Source organism: Chelonia mydas, chromosome 16, assembly GCF_015237465.2.
Source record: "Chelonia mydas isolate rCheMyd1 chromosome 16, rCheMyd1.pri.v2, whole genome shotgun sequence".
NCBI lineage: Eukaryota > Metazoa > Chordata > Testudines > Cheloniidae > Chelonia > Chelonia mydas.
The window spans coordinates 5,822,968-5,842,435 of NC_057857.1; the positions used below are offsets into that span (position 1 = coordinate 5,822,968).

A 19,468-nucleotide genomic window follows, 5' to 3' on the forward strand; every position below is an offset into this window, starting at 1 on the left:
ATTATTCAAATCTTTCAATTTATTTAATCATTCAGTACTTGAAGAGCACCTTGTTTCCCTGAAGGACTCACAAAAGAGGACTCACCTCTAGCTGAGTCACAACATATACTGTTGAGTATCAATCTGAGACAAGAGACAAGTTTGCTGGCTTTTTTCACTGCACAACGCAGTTCAAGATGTTTGAAACTTTAAAGCTCTGAACAGCTTGGAAAACAGTTACTTGATGCATCATCTCCGTTCTTTACCTGATCTTGGTGGTTAAGATGGACTGTGAGGAAGTAAAGTTTGAATACACAAGAACAGATTCTGCTGTCAGTTATACCTAGTGTAAAATACAGCAGAACTCCGGGGGTGTGATTAGGGATTTACATAAGGAGAACAGAGCACAGTTTGGCCCTACATGTTTGGCAGCAGGGCTTTTTCAGTCAAAGAACGCCCCCTCCCCCCCCCCACACAAACACCTTTGGAACTTAACCCCCTCAGCAGTGCAGACTTTGAGCCTCCTGACTTTCCAGGACATGTTTAACCATTTGTTTTCTCTACTGTATTCAAAGCACCAAGCTGCACCTGCAATAGGTGCCTTAGAAGTTATCAAAAATAGTAATATAGCAGCAAAGCAACAAAGGCCAGTTCATGCTTCACATAGCTGGTCACTCCATTTTGGCCACTGCATTCAGCTCTGCACATCTCATTAACAGAACAAATGACAAATTGGAGGAATACAGAGAGGAGATGGCGAAGGAACTCCAAACTGATCTGTTAGGAAAGATTAGAAGAGCTAAATCTGTATTGCTTGATTAAATTAACTACTAACTATCATAGCCCTAACTGTCGACAAGTATTTGATGGATGTAAACCTTGAGGAAAAAAGGAAATGATTTACTGGGATCCAGAAGCAACCCCCAAGTTTCAAAAAAATGAAAAAACAACATAGTAGTGAGATTTATTTAACTGTGGAATAATCTTTCAAGGGAAGTAATGATAGAAGCCAGATCACTTAAGATATTTGAAACTGGGACTCAGGGGATGAACTAGTAGGTCTCTTCCATCTTTAATTTAATTCCATTAAATGGTTTACTATGCTGAGGTACAGTAGAGCCAATGTGGAATATCAGCCCCTGTATTCCTACCACAGGGAAATTTGGAAGTATATTTAATGCGTCATTCCGGAAAAGCAACAGGCCAATGAAATTTCTCTGGAAGTTTCACCATATTTCCAAAAATCACTTACAGATGGGCCCACACATGCCCGGATCTGCAAACTCTTTTGGAATCGGTTAACAGTAAACATGTTTTGGAGATGAAACATGGCTCTGTCTGAGCCCCGGTTTGTAACGGACGTACCTGTTGTGAGGTATCTCTGTAGGAAGGTCTTATTGCCATACGATTCGAAGTTGAAGTGATCCAGTATCTGCTCAAAGTACTGCTCCTTGTAAACAGGCTCCTGTGTTCTGTAAACTAAAGAATGCCTAGCTGGGTTACACCGGGTTTGCAGGCAGGGTTTAAAGGGGCACAGGCAGGCTGTGTAAACGGGCGTCTACAAAGCTTAAGGGAAGCAGGAACGTTTCCATGACCCTTTCGAAGCATTCAACGCAGGTAGGTTATTCTGAATGGAAGAGACCCCCCCCCCGCTCCCGCCCCCCGCGATGCGCTTGGAGCGCGGGGCTGGTTCTGCTCCGGAGTCACTCCACAGGCGAAGCGAAGCGACTTCACCGCGCCCCGCCAGGCCGGGCAGGGCTGTCCCCGCGGGCCGGTACCGCGGCCGGGCTGTGCCCAGAGGGCAGTAGGGGCCATGGCTAGCGGGGGCCGGGGGCACCTACCCCGTGCGGGCCGCGGGTCCCCTCCCTGCCCCCGGGACCCCAGGCCCCGCACCAGCGGCAGCACGAGGACGAGCAGCAGGAGCAGGCGCGGGTGAGCTCCGCGCGGGGTTCCCATGGTAACCAGCCGGTGGCACCCCTGCCAGCAAGGCGCCCGCTGCGCGGTCTCGGCGGCACTGGAGAAGTCACATGACTCCAGGAAGGATGATCACATGACCTCGGGGGGTGGAGCCGGGAGATCACGTGGGGAGGACGCCATTTCTACCGAGGCGCCGCCATCTTGTTTAATGAGGTCCTGCCCTGGAGGAGACTAGTTAGGCTCCGTCCCCGCTACCCCCGGGTAACCCAAGGGGCGGGATGAGGGGGTGGGGAGAACTGGGCCAGATGGACGCAGCCCGCTGTAGGGGGAAAGAGGCCCCAGCGCATGGAGCAGCCCCCAGCTGGGTCCCTCTGCAGGCGCGGTCCCAGCAAGGGGGATGCGATGTGGCTTCGTGCAGGGTGCGGCTCGGGGCCAGGGTTACCATCTTCGAAGTGCAGAAACCCGGCAGCCCCACGCAAGGCAGGCCCACCGCAACCCCAACCACAAGGCAGCTTCACAGCCCCACCCTTTCAACAGCCACGTGCAGAGTCCGGAGAGAGAACACCTGTAGATCGGAGTCATAACATCATTTCCTTACGTTAACTGCGGAAGTGGGAACACGGCAGCATCTTTAGCGAGACACACAAACTTTTACCATTAGCTACCCCAGTGCCTTGTGATAATCATACAGATCTTTAGAACCATGTAAAAAAACCTGGCAGATTAAATTATTTTTATGGCAACTGACAAATCCATTTAAAAAAAAAAAAAACAAACAGACCAGGCCAGTCAAATACTGGCCAGGTGGTAACCCTAAGTGAAGCCCCTGGAGGCTGGAGCATAGGAATATGATGGGATGGGGCTAGGATGATGGGGCCTGGGCTGTGGTACAGCTTTGAGGGAGATGGGGGTGTGCCTTGGACCTGCGTGAAGCAGCTTCTAGGGAAGGAGATAAGGTGATCCTGGACCCTGAAATCTATGCCCAGTGTGAACAGCCCAGGACTGAAATGTGCACAGCCCCAGCCACCCGCAAGCAGCACGATGAAAGCCTCTGTTGGACCATAGATTAGAACCCAAACCTGAGAAATGTTCAGCACCTGTCAGGACAAGGCCATTACAGAATCAAGATACTGTCCAGACTTCCTATTTCTTACCATTCACATATTGACATGACTGCTTTCTGGGGCAATGGGTGTGCATGCAAACAAAGCAAAGAGAAATACCAATAGAAGGTGCTTTCATATACTGTGGTGATGGATGCTACAGTAAACCCAACAAAAGATAGGAAGCTCCTTGTTTCAAGTCACAGTTGTCACATTCAGAAATAATTTCCAACCCCAACAACTTCTTCAGAACTCCTTGGACTTAAAATGGCATTGGAAGAGACTGACAATGTTTTTGAGAGTGAACCATCGGTTCTAGGGCAAAAAGAACTGGACAGTGGAAGCTGAAGCGCTGTGGGAAAGGAGTTTTACAATGGAGCAACTTTGCTTCTCTAATGCTAACTCTTCCCCTGAACCACCCACTCTGCACCTTGCCAGCTTTCTCCCCTCCATGGGTTCTAGAGTTGGTACTGGCGTAGGCGACTGGTAGCTGCTGATAGTGGGGGCACAGTGGCAGGCCCTCACTTGCCACCACAGCCATAGTCAACATCCTGGTGACTGCCAACGCACTCTCCAGCAACACCCCCCTGACCACGGCACACTGGGCCTTAGGGAAAATGGCACCCTGGGCAGACTTGTATTTTGGTGCCCTGGCCCCTGTTGCCTCCCCCAGTCCCCCAACCCCCTCTGCTCCCCAATGTCCCCACCCATCACGCAATCACCCTTGCCCCCCCCCACTGCCTCCCAGGCTCCCCCCAATCACTCCTAGCCCCCCACTGCCTCCCCGGGATCCCCTGCATTGCTCCTGGACCCCACTGCCTCCCCCACGACCACCCCCTTGCCCCAGCCCCTGCTACCTCCCTGGGCTCCCCACCTCTAGCTCCCCTGGGTCCCGCTGCTTCTTCCCCCACATTGCCCCAGCTGACTCCCAGTGCTCCAGGCAGGCTAGTCCAGACACATACTTGAGGGCCTGCGAGGAAAGGATGGGATTCAGCCGGCTTCCCTGCACCCCTTTGCAGAGCTGTGCTGCCAGCTCCTTCTGGCTTCCCTGCTCTGGGCACCATCTAGTGGGACTCGGCGGGAGCACTCGCTGCTGGTGCCTTTCCCAGGCACCTCTTCAGCTGCACGCAGCCTGATTCCCTCCCTGGCAGAAAGCTGGGGGGCATGTGACCCTATGTGCAGCCCCCTACCCCCACGTCACCAATGGATACTGGTGTGGCTATTCCAATCCTGCCTCTTCAGGAATCAGTATATCCATTTTTACTAACACAGGGTGCTTTACAAATAGCATCTAGTTTTTCAAAATGTTTCACAGAATGTTTGATTTCCTTAGCAGCCTCCCCTTCCTGCCCCACATGGCCTCTACCTTGTGCTCCTGCCCCTTGCTCACCCTCTCCCCTCACTGCCCCATCAGGCCTCAACCCTCTGCACCTGCTCCTTGCTCACCCCTCCCTGCTCCATCAGGACTCTACCTCCCCCCCCTTAACCTGCTATCTAGGTGAGTGTTTTCGCTTTCCTTCTTTTCCAAAATAACCAGATTAGGTATGTTAGTGTGTAATTAAAACCTCTCTAAGACATCGTTTTAATTTACCATTTAAAATTATTGTGATTATGTTGATGTTTCACAAGGTAAGTTATTTACTGCTGCCTTCTTGTAACGCATCTTTTAGGCAATGCAATTTAAAGTCATCTAGCTTAGAAATGGTAAAACTAAATTTTGGTAATTTATTTTTATTAAATTGACCAATAATTTTGGGTAAATACAGATTTAAACAAGTCAGCATAAATCAGCACAATCTACCATTTCAAAGCGGCAATTGTGCAAGTAAACTTCAACCAGAATTTACCATGCAAAACTGCAATCTAGGTGTACTTATTTAAATATCATCTTTGGCTGATCCTCTGTGGAAAGAGACCTGGTGGAGCAATCCGTCTTAAGTTATAGGAGGAGGGAAATAAAAGAGAAAAAACGGAGGGACCCAGAGAACCTCTCTGCTCAAACAAAATGCTTGATATTCCTGTATTTCTAAAGACCTGCATTTATTCAGATATTTATTTTGAGGTTGCATAAATCTCTCCCCCTAGATTAACTCATTCCCAAACTCCCATTCTGAGACACTTGCATGGGCGCTAGGGGATTCCAGTTACATGGGGTTACTCCATTATCCGCCTTTCAAAGTTGGTGCATCACAGCTGGTTTGCTCACAAACACCTAGGCGATGATAAGGAAGCTATTTGAATAGAACAGAATGTATCATCGTATTTCTAAGAGAAACTGCTTGCAGCAATGGGCTGACATTCCCGGGACCTGCTTCTATTGTTCAGATGAGCAACAATACTGCTCAGTGTAAAGAGCTTTTTTATTAGCTGTGGTAATTCACATTCCTTGGCCCTAGATTAGAAATATGAAAACAGAATGTTGGAAGCCCGTTTAAGATGACAAGAAGGATCAAGTGTGTAATCATACAAATCCTATACATAGCTTGCTCCTGTCTCACTTAAACCAGGGAAGTAGGATCAATGTATCCTTGTTTCTGAAACAGCCAGAGTTAATTTAAGATCCAAGTGGTATCTTTTATATTAGATGCTGAAGAACTTCATTAGCAGTTGGAAGGAGATGTGGGATTGAATTTAAAGCCACACAGGAAAGTGACAAAAGTGCTTGGTTAACTCTGCAATGTACCATGGGTGGGAACATTTCTTCCTTAGCCCCACAGATGTCCAGTTTATGCCTTGAAGCATGAAGGTTGGTAACATTTGAAATGTAGAATTCTGACAATTCCAGACTGGCCACCAAATGAATGTCCACCGCCTCTAAATGGTTAACCTCATCAAAGTAATCACAAGTGCTATTCCTGCTCCTATAAATATCAGATCCTTTTTGGTGAACCTTCTTAGTTTATTTGCCTCAATGACTTTCTGGGCTGGGAGTAAACTTTGTTTTTAAAAAAGGGTGTATTCCCCCCTGGCGCCTGAAGTCCTGATTTCTCAGCATTACTACTTAACACAAGTTTGGGGAGAAAACAGACTTTCTCTTGGGGCTGACTCAGAGCCTTAATGACAGTGACTGTGGCAGAAGCCACTGCTGCTGCTGGGCAGTGCAGTGCAAGATTTCTGGAGGGTCACACTAATTCCAGACTTAGTTCCTTTCCCTGTACATGTTGTGTATATTGGTGACAGCAGGAAACAGCATCAATGCTGACATGAAATAGCATTACTGAGGGGAGTAAATTGCCTACTCAAGTGATTGCTACCCTTCCTCCTAGAAGAGGCTAGTCTATCTGAATTCTGGGAGGGTGAGTCTAAACCTACACAGGACAACAGGCCTGCCCCCTCAGACAAATGATTCCTTGGGATGACACATGATAAAACGGGAACAGGAGTGGGGGGTCAAAGATTCAAACCAAGAGTACCCAGTGGGGACACCAAGCAGAAAACCCCGGACAGTGACCACTGCTTCAGAGAGTAATCCAAGGAGTCCGTGGATGCTCCCCAGAGGATCTCTCTCCAGATGCATGAAACAGGGTGTTGAAGTGTCCATAGCCACAGAGAACCTCTCCATTGAGCTGCCTCTTCCTGGATTGGAGGTGGCCATCTTGGCCAGTACCAGGAGGAGGTTAACGGGGAGATCTCACAACTAATACTTTGTCCTGTCATGAGTGCAGGGGACTGGACTAGATGACCTCTTGAGGTCCCTTCCAGTTCTACGATTCTATGATCTGAACTTTGTGGTGCCACAGATAGGGTGTGCAGAGAGGAGTAGGCATGGGGAAAAGTCCAGCCAGAATCCCAGCAGGAGGTTCTGGAGGAGCTGGAAGACACTAGCTTGACAGCCCTGCAGTCCGAAGGCCTCTCTTTATCCACAGAGAGGGTACGGCATGGGAATCAGAAGTGAAAGTTTCCTTTACACTGCTTCCTGCCAGTGTGCCTCTCCAGACCACTCAGGCCTGTGGTGCTCATCCTTTTCCATACTCTGCCCCGCTTTTCCATGCCAGGATCACCTTCCCACCGCAGAATCCCCTCCCAGCCAGCTGCCTATTCTCCCATTTACCATGGTGGGAAGGGTAGGGTGCTCATGCCTGCCTAACATTTGTTCCCAACGCCCAGGTTGAGAACCCCTGACCTAGACTGTTGAGCATCCTATCTCTGTAGCCCTTTCAACCCTCGGTTTCAATCCACAGGGCCCAAGCAGTGGTGGTAATGGAGACACCTGTCCACCAGAACTTGGATTGAGCCTGCCAGCTCCTCTCATTTAGGCCAAACAGCTGTCCTTTGGTGGAGACTTTAGCTACTGACCTCGCCTGACTTAGAACTGGTCACCGGGGGTGAAAGGCTCTTTCTCTCCCCTTGCTAATCTCTCGCTAAGCACCCACACCTGCTCCCTCGGCAAATCCCATAGTGGGAGCAGGAGCAGCTTTAAATGCCCATGTTTTCAGCAGCTGATTCTGGGCCTCCACCATCTTAACCTTGAACATCCTTGATGATTGACAACATCTGCCTACTAGCAGGAGCGGATGTGCTTTCATTTGGCATTTTTCCAAGCTGTAACATCAGCCCTGAGAAAGCAACCTACTGTGTCTTGTTCGTGCAGAGTCTAAAGGTCTGGTTTCCAGGGCGTAAGTGACTCTTGACTTCTCCTTTGTTATGCCTGCTTAACACCACATACATCTATAGCACAGTGCTACAACACCACAATGACAGAGATGGACTTAATCAACCACTGCTCCAAACTCCCCTGAACTTTGGGAATGTTCCCATCTCGATCAGACCTTTGTGGCTTAGGCAGCTCTCTACTGGTATCTGCTTTCACTGTCACACTGCGAGTTCCTCCAGTGGGGCCCAAGCCTTAAAAGGACAGTCAATCCACTGGTGAAATGTGCTGAATATATGCATTGCACTCCTTAACGAACTGTCTGAGTTGCTGCAGCCAGCAATGTCTAATAGCAAAGCAGGCCTTTCCATATCGGAGTTCAGAACAAGTTCCGTACGTTTGTCAATTCCCATAAGAATCAAACCCTGTGTTTTGAGCAAGAAACCTAACTTTAGGCATTTTAGATAGGGCTAATTTTTCTACCTGCTCAGACAAGCAAACTGTATCTGGCACCTCAAAATTGAGCTGTGGATCTGCTTTTGCACATGCCCTGAGTGTCACCAGCAAAGACCATGTGTGGCAGTGGAAGTTGAAACGCAGCCAGTGATTTTGTTAATGGTCTACTGAAAATGGATTAAGGCCTGAAAGGATCATGGACTAACTTAAAACATGGGAGAACAAGGCAGACAAACCTTATGTGGTAGGGCCCCTTACAATTGCAAGGATTTGGGGACAAATCTCAGAGCTTGCAACCAAAGAGGGGTGTAAAGAGGGCTGCTCAGTGATGGAGTACACCAAACCACTAAGGTGCCAGTAGTGGGCAATGGCTCAGTGGCAAGCACTTCAGCAGTGAGGCCTTTTAGGGGCTAGCCGTGGTAGGTCCCAATAGTCACTCAGAAACGTGGGAAAGGGTATTTTACTAGGGCAGGCAGAAAAGAGAAAGGTGACAAATACCCTCAGTACAGAAGCTTAAACACTTACAGTTCAAGTGAGTGACAGCCATGAATGTCTGGGTCCTTGGGGAAGCCCAGTTGAGAGTAGGGGTTCTTCAGGCCTGGTGCCTGGGGCATTGTATCAGATGACCTATGGAATGGCTTCAGTCCTTTCCAGGGACACAAACACCCTGGTCAGCCTTTCCATAGTTCAGGGACAAGCGTGCATCAGCCTGCCGGGCTCAGATTCTAGTCGGGCAATCTCCCCTTGAATCTCAGTTCCCCTTTGGGTTGCTCCTCTAGGCTCTGCAGGGATACCTGGATATCACTCATCGGAAGGTTGAAAGCAAAATGTCTGTCCTTGGGATTGATGTGCTGGAGGAAAAGGCATGCAAGTCTCTGCCATTTCAGTGGGGACGGAACCACAGTTGATCTCTGTTCTGTCCCATCTGTTCGGTTTTAGCATGTTCTCGATGGATTTGGTTTATGATGAATCCTTTCTATGAAGCATTTTGTGACACTGGCTATGTCAGTTGTGAATTTTCAGGTTTCACATTGGGACCAAATTTCTCACAATGGCAACATTATCTACATCCAAGTGGCTTAATGACCTTGCATATGATGTGGTGACACAACAGTTGTCACAGCCAGACACAAAGCCCACCCAGGGGCCTTTAAATGTCCACCCATGAAAACTACAAAATTCAAGACAGATTGCAACTCTCACTATACATTAAGTGTATGTCTACACTACGAAATTAGGTCGAATTTATAGAAATCGATTTTTTATAAAGCAATTTTATACAGTTGATTGTGTGTGTCCCCACACTAATGCACGAAGCGCGTTAAGTCGTCAGAGTGCGTCCACAGTACCGAGGCTAGCGTCAACTTTCGGAGAGTTGCACTGTGGGTAGCTATCCCACAGTTCCTGCAGTCTCCACCGCCCATTGGAATTCTGGGTTAAGCTCCCAAAGCCTGATGGGGCAAAAACATTGTCGCGGGTGGTTTTGGGTACATGTTGTCAGTTGCCTCTCCCTCCGTGAAAGCAACGGCAGACAATCGTTTCGCGTCTTTTTTCCATGCGGGCACCATACTGCTTTCATCAGACAGTGCAGTAGGACTGCTAACCATCGTCATCATCCACCGCTTCTGCTGCCACTCTGCTCTCCTGATGCTATGAATCCACCTCACAGGTCCTCTATGACCGTTGTCATCCACTCTCCTGGTGGTCTCACAGGGCCGCTTCCCCTGCAACTCTGCTCGGCCGCTCTTGTCTCGCCATACCACGGCAAGCGTGCAGCCCGCTCAGCTGTTGTGTTGTGTTGAGCTGCTGCTATCAAGGGTAGTGACTCTGGGAAATGTGCAGGCCATAGTGGATGGCTTTGCTGCAATGGGATTCCCTAACTGTGGTGGGGCGATAGACGGAAAGCATATCCCTATCTTGGGACCGGACCACCAACGCAGCCAGTACATAAACCAAAAGGGATATTTTCAATGGTGCTACAAGCACTGGTGGATCACAAGGGACGTTTCACCAACATTCACATGGGATGGCTGGGAAAGGTACATGACGCTCGATCTTCAGGAACTCTGGTCTGTATGAACAGCTGCAGCAAGGGGCTTACTTTCCAGACCAGAAAATAACTGTTGGGGATGTTGAAATGCCTATAGTTATCCTTGGGGACCCAGCTTACCCCTTAATGCCATGGCTCATGAAGCCATACACAGGCACCTTGGACAGTAGTCAGGAGCTGTTCAACTATAGGCTGAGCAAGTGCAGAATGGTGGTAGACTGTGCATTTAGATGTTTAAAAGCACGCTGGCGCAGCTTACTGACTCAGTTAGACCACAGCGAAAGCAATATTCCCATTGTTATTACTGCTTGCTGTGTGCTCCACAATCTCTGTGAGATTAAGGGGGAGATGTTTATGGCGGGGTGGGAAGTTGAGCCAAATCACCTGGCTGCTGATTACACGCAGCCAGACACCAGGGCTGTTAGAAGAGCACAGCAGGGTGCGCTGCGCATCAGAGAAGCTTTGAAAACCAGTTTCATGGCTGACCAGGCTACGGTGTGACAGTTCTGTTTGTTTCTCCTTGATGAAAACCCACCCCTTTGGTTCACTCTACTTCCCTGTAAGCCAGCCACCCTCCCCTCCCCCCTTGGATCACCGCTTGCAGAGTCAGTAAAGTCATTGTTGTTTAAAATTCATGCATTCTTTATTAATTCGTCACACAAATAGGGGAATAACTGCCCAGGTAGCCTGGGAGGGGTGGGGGAAGAGGGAAGGACAAGACCACACTGCACTTCAAAACTTATTGAATGCCGGCCTTCTGTTGCTTGGGCAGTCCTCTGGGGTGGAGTGGTTGGGTGCCTGGAGGCCCCACCCCCGCATTCTTGGGCATCTGGGTGAGGAGGCTATAGAACTTGGGGAGGAGGGCGGTTGGTTACACAGGGGCTGCAGTGGCGGTCTATGCCTTTCCTGCACCGCAACCATATGACAGAGCATATCAGTTTGATCCTCCAGTAGCCTCAGCATTGTATCCTGCCTCCTCTCATCATGCTGCCTCCACCTTTCCTCTTGATCCCGCCACCTCTCCTGTTGCTCCTGCCACCTGTCCTCTCACGCATCCCTCCTGTCCTCACATTCATTTTGTGCTTCCCTGGACTCTGCCATTGTCTGCCTCCACGTATTCTGCTGGGCTCTTTCAGTTTGGGTGGACTGCATGAGCTCAGAGAACATTTCATCACAAGTGCGTTTTTTTCACCTTCTTATCTGTCCTAGCCTCTGGGACGGAGATGTTAGTGGCAGGGTTGAAACATTTGCAGCTGTGGGAGGAAAAAAAGGGAGAGTAAAATTGAAAAAGACACATTGGCCATTTAAAAGGAGGGGCTGATGTTTTCGGGTTAACGTGCAGCACAAACCCAACTAAACCCCCCGCCCCCCTACCCAATTCTCTGGGATAATCACTTCACCCCTCCCCCCCACCACATGGCTAACAGCAGGGATGATTTCTTTTCAGCCACAGGCAAACAGCCCAGCAGGAACAGCCACCTCTGAATGTCCCCTTAATAAAATTCCCCTATTTCAACCAGGTGACCATGAATGATATCACTCTCCTGAGGATAACACAGAGAGATAAAAAACGGATGTTGCTTGAATGCCAGGAAACACCGGGACCACATGCTGCCATGCTTTCTTATGCAATGATTCCAGACTACGTGCTACTGGCCTGCCGTGGTAAAGTGTCCTACCATGGAGGACGCAATAAGGCTGCCCTCTCCAGAAACCTTTTGCAAAGGCTTTTGGAGTACCTCCAGGAGAGCTTCGTTGAGATGTCCCTGGAGGATTTCCGCTCCATCCCCAGGCACGTTAACAGACTTTTCTAGTAGCTGTACTGGCCGTGAATGCATCCCAAGTCTTTAGGGCAAATTAATCATTAAACACGCTTGCTTTTAAACTGTGTATTATATTTACAAAGGTACACTCACCAGAGGTGGCTTCTCCACCTTCAAGGTCTGGGAGCCCAGGTTGGGAGGGTACTGTCTCCAGGGTGATAAACAGTTCCTGGTTGTCGGGGAGAACGGTTTCTCCACTTGCCTCGTGTGCGCTATCTTCAACCTCCCCCTCCTCCTCATCCTCCTGGTCCCCAAAATCCTCATCCCTGTTGCGTGAGACTCCCTTGCAGGAGTCCATGTACAGGTGTGGGGTAGTTGTAGGGGCACCCCCTAGAATTGCATGCAGCTCATCATAGAAGTGGCATGTCTGGGGCTCTGACCCCGAGTGGGCGTTTGCCTCTTGGATTTTTTGGTAGGCTTGCCTGAGCTCCTTAAGTTTCATGCAGCACTGCTGCAGGTCCCTGTTATTAGCTTCTGTCCTTCATGCCCTTGGAGATTTTTTCAAATATTTTGGCATTTCGTCTTTTGGAACGGAGTTCTGATAGCACGGATTCGTCTCCCCATACAGCGATCAGATCCAGTACCTCCCATTCGGTCCATGCTGGAGCTCTTTTGCGATTCTGGGACACCATGGTCACTTCCGCTGATGAGATCTGCACGGTCACCTGTGCTGATCAGCTTGCCATGCTGGCCAAACAGGAAATGAAATTCAAAAGTTTGCGGGGCTTTTCCTGTCTACTTCGCCAGTGCATCTAAGTTGAGACTGCTGTCCAGAGCGGTCACAATGGAGCACTCTGGGATAGCTCCCAGAGGCCAATACCATCGACTTTCATCCACACTAACCCAAATTCGACCCGGCAATGTCGATTTCAGAGCTAATCCCCTCGTCGGGGAGGAGTACAGAAATTGATTTTAAGAGCCCATTAAGTTGACAAAAATGGCTTCGTTGTGTGGACGGGTGCAGGGTTAAATTAATCTAACGCTGCTAAATTTGACCTAAACTCGTAGTGTAGACCAGGGCTAAATCATGTGTATTGCTTGGGTTGTAGGGTGCTGCTTGAAAATATAGAAGGAACCACTAGAGGGCTCCTTAGCTAAAGGACCTGGATTCATTAGGCCTTTGTTTCAGAAGAGGAGCTGGGAGTAGACAGCTCAGGCTTCTCCAGTGAGACTTGTTAATCTTAGAAGTTCAGCATGTGTCTAATTATTTGAATGACAACAAAACACAGGGATTGTGGCATCCTTCACAACAATCGCAAGTCACTTTATAACCTTAAACTGACTGAAAGCAGTGGTAAGAAAGTACATCTAAAACCTCAATTTAAAAACCAGACCAGATACAGCTGTCTGATTTTGAGTGGGGAGTGGATTCCAGAGCCGCTGATGCATGGCTGCTCAAAGGCTCTAGTCACAGCATTTCAGGTTAGCATTTGGCATGTGCCCAATAATCATCCAATTCAGAAATGAGTGAGCAGCCGGGGGCAAGAGGACCGGAGAGAAGCACTAGGATGATGAAGTTATTGTTAAGAGTCTTATAAGTGAAGGAAAGGACTTTGACAAGGGTATGAAATTTGATTGGCACCAAATAAAGGGTTTAATACAGGGGAGATGTGCTGGTGCTTGGGACATCGTAGTGCCAATAAGAATTTGAGCTGTGGCATCTTGCATTAATTCACGAGATCTGGCTATAAGCAGCAGACAGAAGAGTCTGATTTGCAAACTATTGATAGGTGTAACTCACATCTACCTGCTGTCGTTATTACAGTACACAGTGCATCAATTTACACTTACCGGTTGGGAAGTGTGGTAAGTGTTAGGGAGTCTAAATTAGTGTAAGGGAATCTAATTTATCACACCTTACACGCCAGCTCTGACTTTGGCTCTATCATTTATAATAGCAATACTGAAGTGTGTGGGCACTTACTGCTGACTATTTTAGTATTTTCCTTAGTATTTTTTAATAAGGACATTTTATCCCTAATTTTTTCCCATCAGTACAATATGATTATTCTCCATATACTATTGCCTTGAAAGTGATGTTATTAGTTTTGTTTACAACGGTCTCTTTCAGGACTTAGTACTTGTTTAGGTCCTATTCAAACAAAAACCAGAAGCATATACTTAATTTTAAGTATGCACATAGTTCCATTGAAGTCAATGGGATTATGCACATGCTTAAAGATAAGCACAGGCTGAAGTGCTATGCTGGATCAGGGCCTTAGCACAGAGGTAGTTACTATCTGATCAGCAATGACACCTGCCAATAATTGCTTATTTAGTCTCAACTTCCCTTCTAGTTCTAAAAATAGACAACATAATCAATACCAGAGGGCCTGTGACTATCACCGCTTATATAGGCCAGGAAAAGTGATTATTATCCCCTCCAAAATCAGGGTGACTATCTGGCAGGATGCTTTATCTAAGCAATCGCAATATAATTATGAAGAATTATTTGCTTTCCGGCTGCAATGTGCTCAGCGCTGTACATTGCACAAAAACAGAGTCCCTGCCCCAAGGAGTTTACAGTCTGAAAGATGAGTACATAGAAGACAGTGCACGCTGGGCAAGACAGAGCTGGGGGTGACTTTGGGGTTCTTTCCCCAACATAAAATAAATTCCCTTCTAATGGGCATCAAAGAAAAAGTGAGTTACAAGGAGGGAATCGATACCTAGTCTTGCAAATTGGGAGGTCTGGGACTCATTGCTTCCAAAAAGAAAAAATGCAAGGAGATGGGGAAATAAATGAATGGGGAATTAAGGCTGTTGTTGCTGACACCTGGCTGTTTGCAGCACAAGCCTTTGGTCTATATTCAGGGCCTGACCCTGCAAACCTGGACTCCCCTGAAATCAACGAGACTAGTCTCATGACTTAGGCACTCCTCAATCGAGGGCTTTGTAGGCTGGGGTCTCAGGCCCAGATTTGCAAAGGTATTTGAATGATTTCAATGGTAGTTAGGTGCCTATATACCTTTGAGAATCTGGGACTCTGATCATAACTGCTCGGCTATTCCCACTTGCCGCAGACATCCCTCAATGCCAAACAAAGATCATGAAAGGTGGTAACTGTGGAGCCCATTGTGCTTTCCAGCTTTACCCCTTCCAGGAAAGGAGACTTACACAAATGGTTTCTCATCATTAGCCAGGTGCATCGCAGCACCAGTGTTTAGACGAGAGAAGTGAACGGGCAGTAAACAGCTTTAAGGTCAGGTACTTTGTAGCCATTAAGCACTTCATCTACTACTCACTTCTAAATGCTGCATTAACTGTCTTGTGAGGCTGCTTTGAAATCCACTTTCTGCATTAGTAGCTGGCCCAGCTTTTTTTTGTCTGGTAGCTCTTCCCCCTGCAGAATTTACACTCATAGTTACTACAGAGAATTCTTTCCTGGGTATCTGGCTGGTGAATCTTGCCCACATGCTCAGGGTTCAGCTGATCGCCATATTTGGAGTCAGGAAGGAATTTTCCTCCAGGGCAGATTGAAGAGGTGCTGGGGGGTTTTCGCCTTCCTCTGCAGCATGGGGCACGGGTCACTTGCTGGAGGATTCTCTGCACCTTGAAGTCTTTAAAACATGATTTGAGGACTTCAATAGCTCAGACATAGGTGAGAGGTTTATCGCAAGAGTCGGTGGGTGAGATTCAGTGGCCTGCATTGTGCAGGAGGTCGGACTGGATGATCATAATGGTCCCTTCTGACCTTAATATCTGTGAGTCTATGAGTCTTTTTTTGTTTTGAGGTGCTGCAGCATCCTCACATGAAAGGACTTCCTTCCTAGCCCTGAATGAATTTGTCCACATTGATGATTTAACAACTGTTGTCCTGTTGTATTCTGGAGATTCACTTCCTGGACATAAATGATTCTGTCAAAGACACTTGATGTTTTATAACCTGGATGCATTTTCCACATGCATCCAGGAAACCAACTGGGCTATAAAGTAGAGAGAATGGCAGAGGGCCAGATTTTGATCTCACTTACACCTGTGTAACCTCACTGAAGTCAGTGGTGTTGCCTGGGTATGAATGAAGGTGTGAACACTAGACCCAAAGGACAAGTGAACATATGGAAATCCATGACCATCACACAGATCATTGGCGTGGATGTGTTTGGCCTCATGGATACAGGTAGCAACTGGAACTCTCATAACACTTCCTCTGCTCAGCAGAGATGTTCCTTGTGCCAGATACAATACATCTAAGTTCATACTTCTTAACCCTATTTTATATATTTTCCCCACCGTGCCCTTTGCAAGAAGGCTAATCTAGTCCACTAATAGACTTACTGAATGGCTTGGCACTCCTTCCTGCAATGTAGCAACTAATATTAAATAAATATAAATCAATGAAATTAAAATAATAGCTCCACACATTATTATTTGCATTAAAGTAGCATTTAGAGGCCTCTTCTGAGACCAGGACCCCATGGTGCTAGACACTGGATAATTAGCTCCTCATAGCAGACAGTGCTTGCCTCTCAGATTACAAACTGAATAGCCAAGGAGGCCAACAAAATGTGGGAGGGGAAATAGAGGCACAGACAGGTGAAATGACTGGCCGGAACAGAGGCCAGAGCTAGCAGACCCAAGTATAGAACGCAGGTTGGCTAAGTCCCTAACCCTTGACCACACAAGCTCTTCTGCCTCCATACAAGGAAAGGGAGGTGCAAAGACAAGATTTCAGTCATTGGTACCCTAGGAAAATCTGTTGGAGTTTGGCTATCTAGCTGTTTGGGGACAGGTGCGTTAGACCGACACAAGAACTGAAGGCATGTCTTTGATTTCAACTCTGTCCCCAGCACTCTCCATTAGCAGCATTTAGGTATTCACACCTGCTGACACTGATTTATTAGTGATATTCTTGGAGGGAGGGGAATGCTACACAAAGGTCTCCATGCTGAGGACCAAAGTAAAAAAGGCTCGTTCCTTCATATTCAGCAAACTGGAATGAAATCCCCAGGGGAAATACAGAGAGAGGAGGAAGTTCCTGGACACGGCAGAGCCCAGGAACAGTTGTGGGGTTTAGTACATAGAGAACCAGAGCATAGTTAGTGGGGAGAGATGGGGTGGAGGGTTTTAATTGCCTTGGCTTTCTCTGCTCAGGAAAGGTAGACCAGGGCAGGGCAGGGCAGGGCGGGGGGAAAGGGCAGGATGGAAAGTAGCAGCACCTCTGTCTCCTGAGAGAGGCAGTGTGACCCAAATACACCAAGGTGCAGTGCTCTGGACTACTGGGTGCATTGTATTTGGGGGGAATGGAGGATTGCATACATTGCATGGGGGAATGGGTACAGTGCACTGGTGGATGGTGAAGAGCTAAGTTCCTGGTAAGCTGTGCGGCCGTGGAGCAGGCTTAGGGCTGCACAGATGGGGAGAGGCACCCCTCCCCCGGCCCGGCCCGGCCCGGCCCGGCCCCTCCGGAGCTGCCAGGGAGAGGAGTCCTTCCCCCGGCCCAGCCCAGGCCTGCCGGAACTGCTTCGGCTAGGGAGAGGCGCCTCTCACCCGGCCCCAAGCTGCTATGGCAAGAGGGCTGGAGGGAGTCCTCTCTTTTCCTGCCACAGCCCCGGGTGAACCTGCACCCCCAAACCACTCAGCCCTGGTCCCACCTCAGAGCCTGCACCCAGCCCTGAGCCCCCTCCCACACCCCAAACCCCTCATCCCCAACTCAGAGCCCACCCCCGCAGCCAGAGCCCTCATCCCACCACACCTCAACACTCTGCCCCAGCCCTCATCCCCCTCCCAAACCCCTCATCCCCAGCCCTCAGCCCACCCCCGCAGCCAGAGCCCTCATCCCACCACACTCCAACCCTCTGCCCCAGCCCTGAGCCCCCTCCCACACCCCAAACCCCTCATCCCCAACTCAGAGCCCACCCCCGCAGCCAGAGCCCTCATCCCACCACACCCCAACCCTCTGCCCCAGCCCTGAGCCCCCTCCCACACCCCAAACCCCTCATCCCCAACTCAGAGCCCACCCCCGCAGCCAGAGCCCTCATCCCACCACACCCCAACCCTCTGCCCCAGCCCTGAGCCCCCTCCCACACCCCAAACCCCTCATCCCCAGCCCAGAGCCCTCATCCCACCACACCCCAACCCTCTGTCCCAGCCCTGAGCCCCCTCCCACACCCCGAACCCCTCATCCCCAGCCCTCAGCCCACCCCCGCAGCCAGAGCCCTCATCCCACCACACCCCAAACTTCTGCCCCAGCCCTGAGCCCCCTCCCACACTCCGAACCCCTTGGCCCCACCCCAGCACACATCACCTCCATATTAGTGCACATAACAAAATTAATTCCCCACATGGTCGTAAAAAATTAGCGGGAAGGCTGGTGGAGAGTGGGTACATTGCATTAGGAGTGGGTGCACTGCCAGGTGGGCATATTGCTCCCCCGGGGGTGGCTGCATTGCAGTGGCATTGCACAGTGGAGGCGCACTGGAGGGCGGGTATATTGCACTGGCAGTGAGTATATTGCTCTGGGGATGGGTGCATTGTTGTGGCAGGGGGCTGCGTTGCACTGGGGGGCTGTATATTGCACTGGGGATGGGTGCCTTGCACCTGCAGGGGAATGCATGGTTGGAGGGTGGATGCCTTGCTCTGGGTCTGGGGGCGGGTGCCTGGCACGTGTAAGGGGGTGGGTGACTAGGGGGTGGGTGCCTTGCACCGGCAGGGGGTGCCCGGTGGGGGGCTGCCTTGCGCTGGGCCGGGCCGTGTGATGCGGAGCAGCCGCTCGGTGTGGCCGCTGGCGGGGGAAGTGCTGCGCTCAGCCCCTCGCAGCTTGCCCGGGAGGGGGGAGACAGGCAGGCAGGCGCCGAGCTCAGCCCCGCGCGCCTCCCCCGGCTCCGCTCCCAGCGCCGGCGGGCTCGGCTGCCTCTCGCCTGCTGCGGCCGGGCGCGGAGCTCCCCGGGGAGCGGAGCAGGGCGCCCCCGCAGCGCACCGGGGACGGAGCCGGGCTCTGGGGGAAGGAGCCGGGAGCCCGCACCTGGAGCGCGGCAGCCGCCGCTGGCCGAGCCGGCAGCAGGTGAGAGCGCGCCGCGGAGCCGCGTCCGCCGGGCGGGAGCGGGGCTGAGCCGGCCGGGACGGGCTGGGGCAGGCGGGGAAGGGGACGGAGCTCGGTGGCAAGGCGGTGGGCTCAGCGCTTCCCGAGGGGAGACAGCCCCGCCCGCCTGGACCTCCCAGCCCCGCGGCTCAGCAACTTGGGGGACCCACCCCCGCCTTGGGGTCCTCCTTGCCCGGGCCCCTCCGTGCAAGCTCCGCCTGCCATCCCTAGCCCTGCCCAGAGCCCCACAAGATGGTTGTTGTCTCTCTGTGTGGCAGCAGGTAGGATCTGGGCCGCGGTTGCACTGGGTGCTCTGCTCACTCCCGGCCCCGAAGAGCTTGCACCGCTCCTGGTTGCAGAGTGGTAGGTGCTTTACAGGCTGGGCGTGCACATTTAGGTGCCTTCTCCGAAGGCTCCACAGAGCATTATTTTCACGTCTGATCATTTTTAGCAGAAACACCTAATCAACCAGTTTTCTTAGTGGTCATTCTTAGGTTTCAGAGTTAACACCCAGTATCTGACTATGGA

General features: G+C 50.2%; 2 protein-coding genes across 5 annotated transcripts in view; one reads left to right on the top strand and one right to left on the bottom strand.

The window, feature by feature from the left end:
- The window catches only part of DPP7 (dipeptidyl peptidase 7), a 31,643-nt gene extending 29,537 nt beyond the window's left edge, over positions 1-2,106 (bottom strand). Inside the window, exons 1-2 of the mRNA XM_037880004.2 lie at positions 1,821-2,106; positions 1,345-1,458 (exon numbers count right to left, since the gene is read on the bottom strand). Of these exons, the coding sequence (XP_037735932.2) occupies positions 1,345-1,458; positions 1,821-1,935 (229 nt within the window). The 5' untranslated portion in view covers positions 1,936-2,106. The remainder of the gene's footprint in view (positions 1-1,344; positions 1,459-1,820) is intronic.
- Positions 2,107-18,620: 16,514 nt separating this feature from the next.
- The window catches only part of LOC102942188 (dual specificity testis-specific protein kinase 1), a 67,251-nt gene continuing 66,403 nt past the window's right edge, over positions 18,621-19,468 (top strand). The window contains exon 1 of one of the 4 annotated variants that reach the window (XM_037879960.2): positions 18,621-18,922. The gene's annotated coding sequence lies outside the window, so the exon portion shown is untranslated. Of the gene's footprint in view, positions 18,923-19,151; positions 19,304-19,468 lie in introns of those variants that run through there. The other 3 variants (XM_043530369.1, XM_043530370.1, XM_043530368.1) reach the window with 3 other exon arrangements.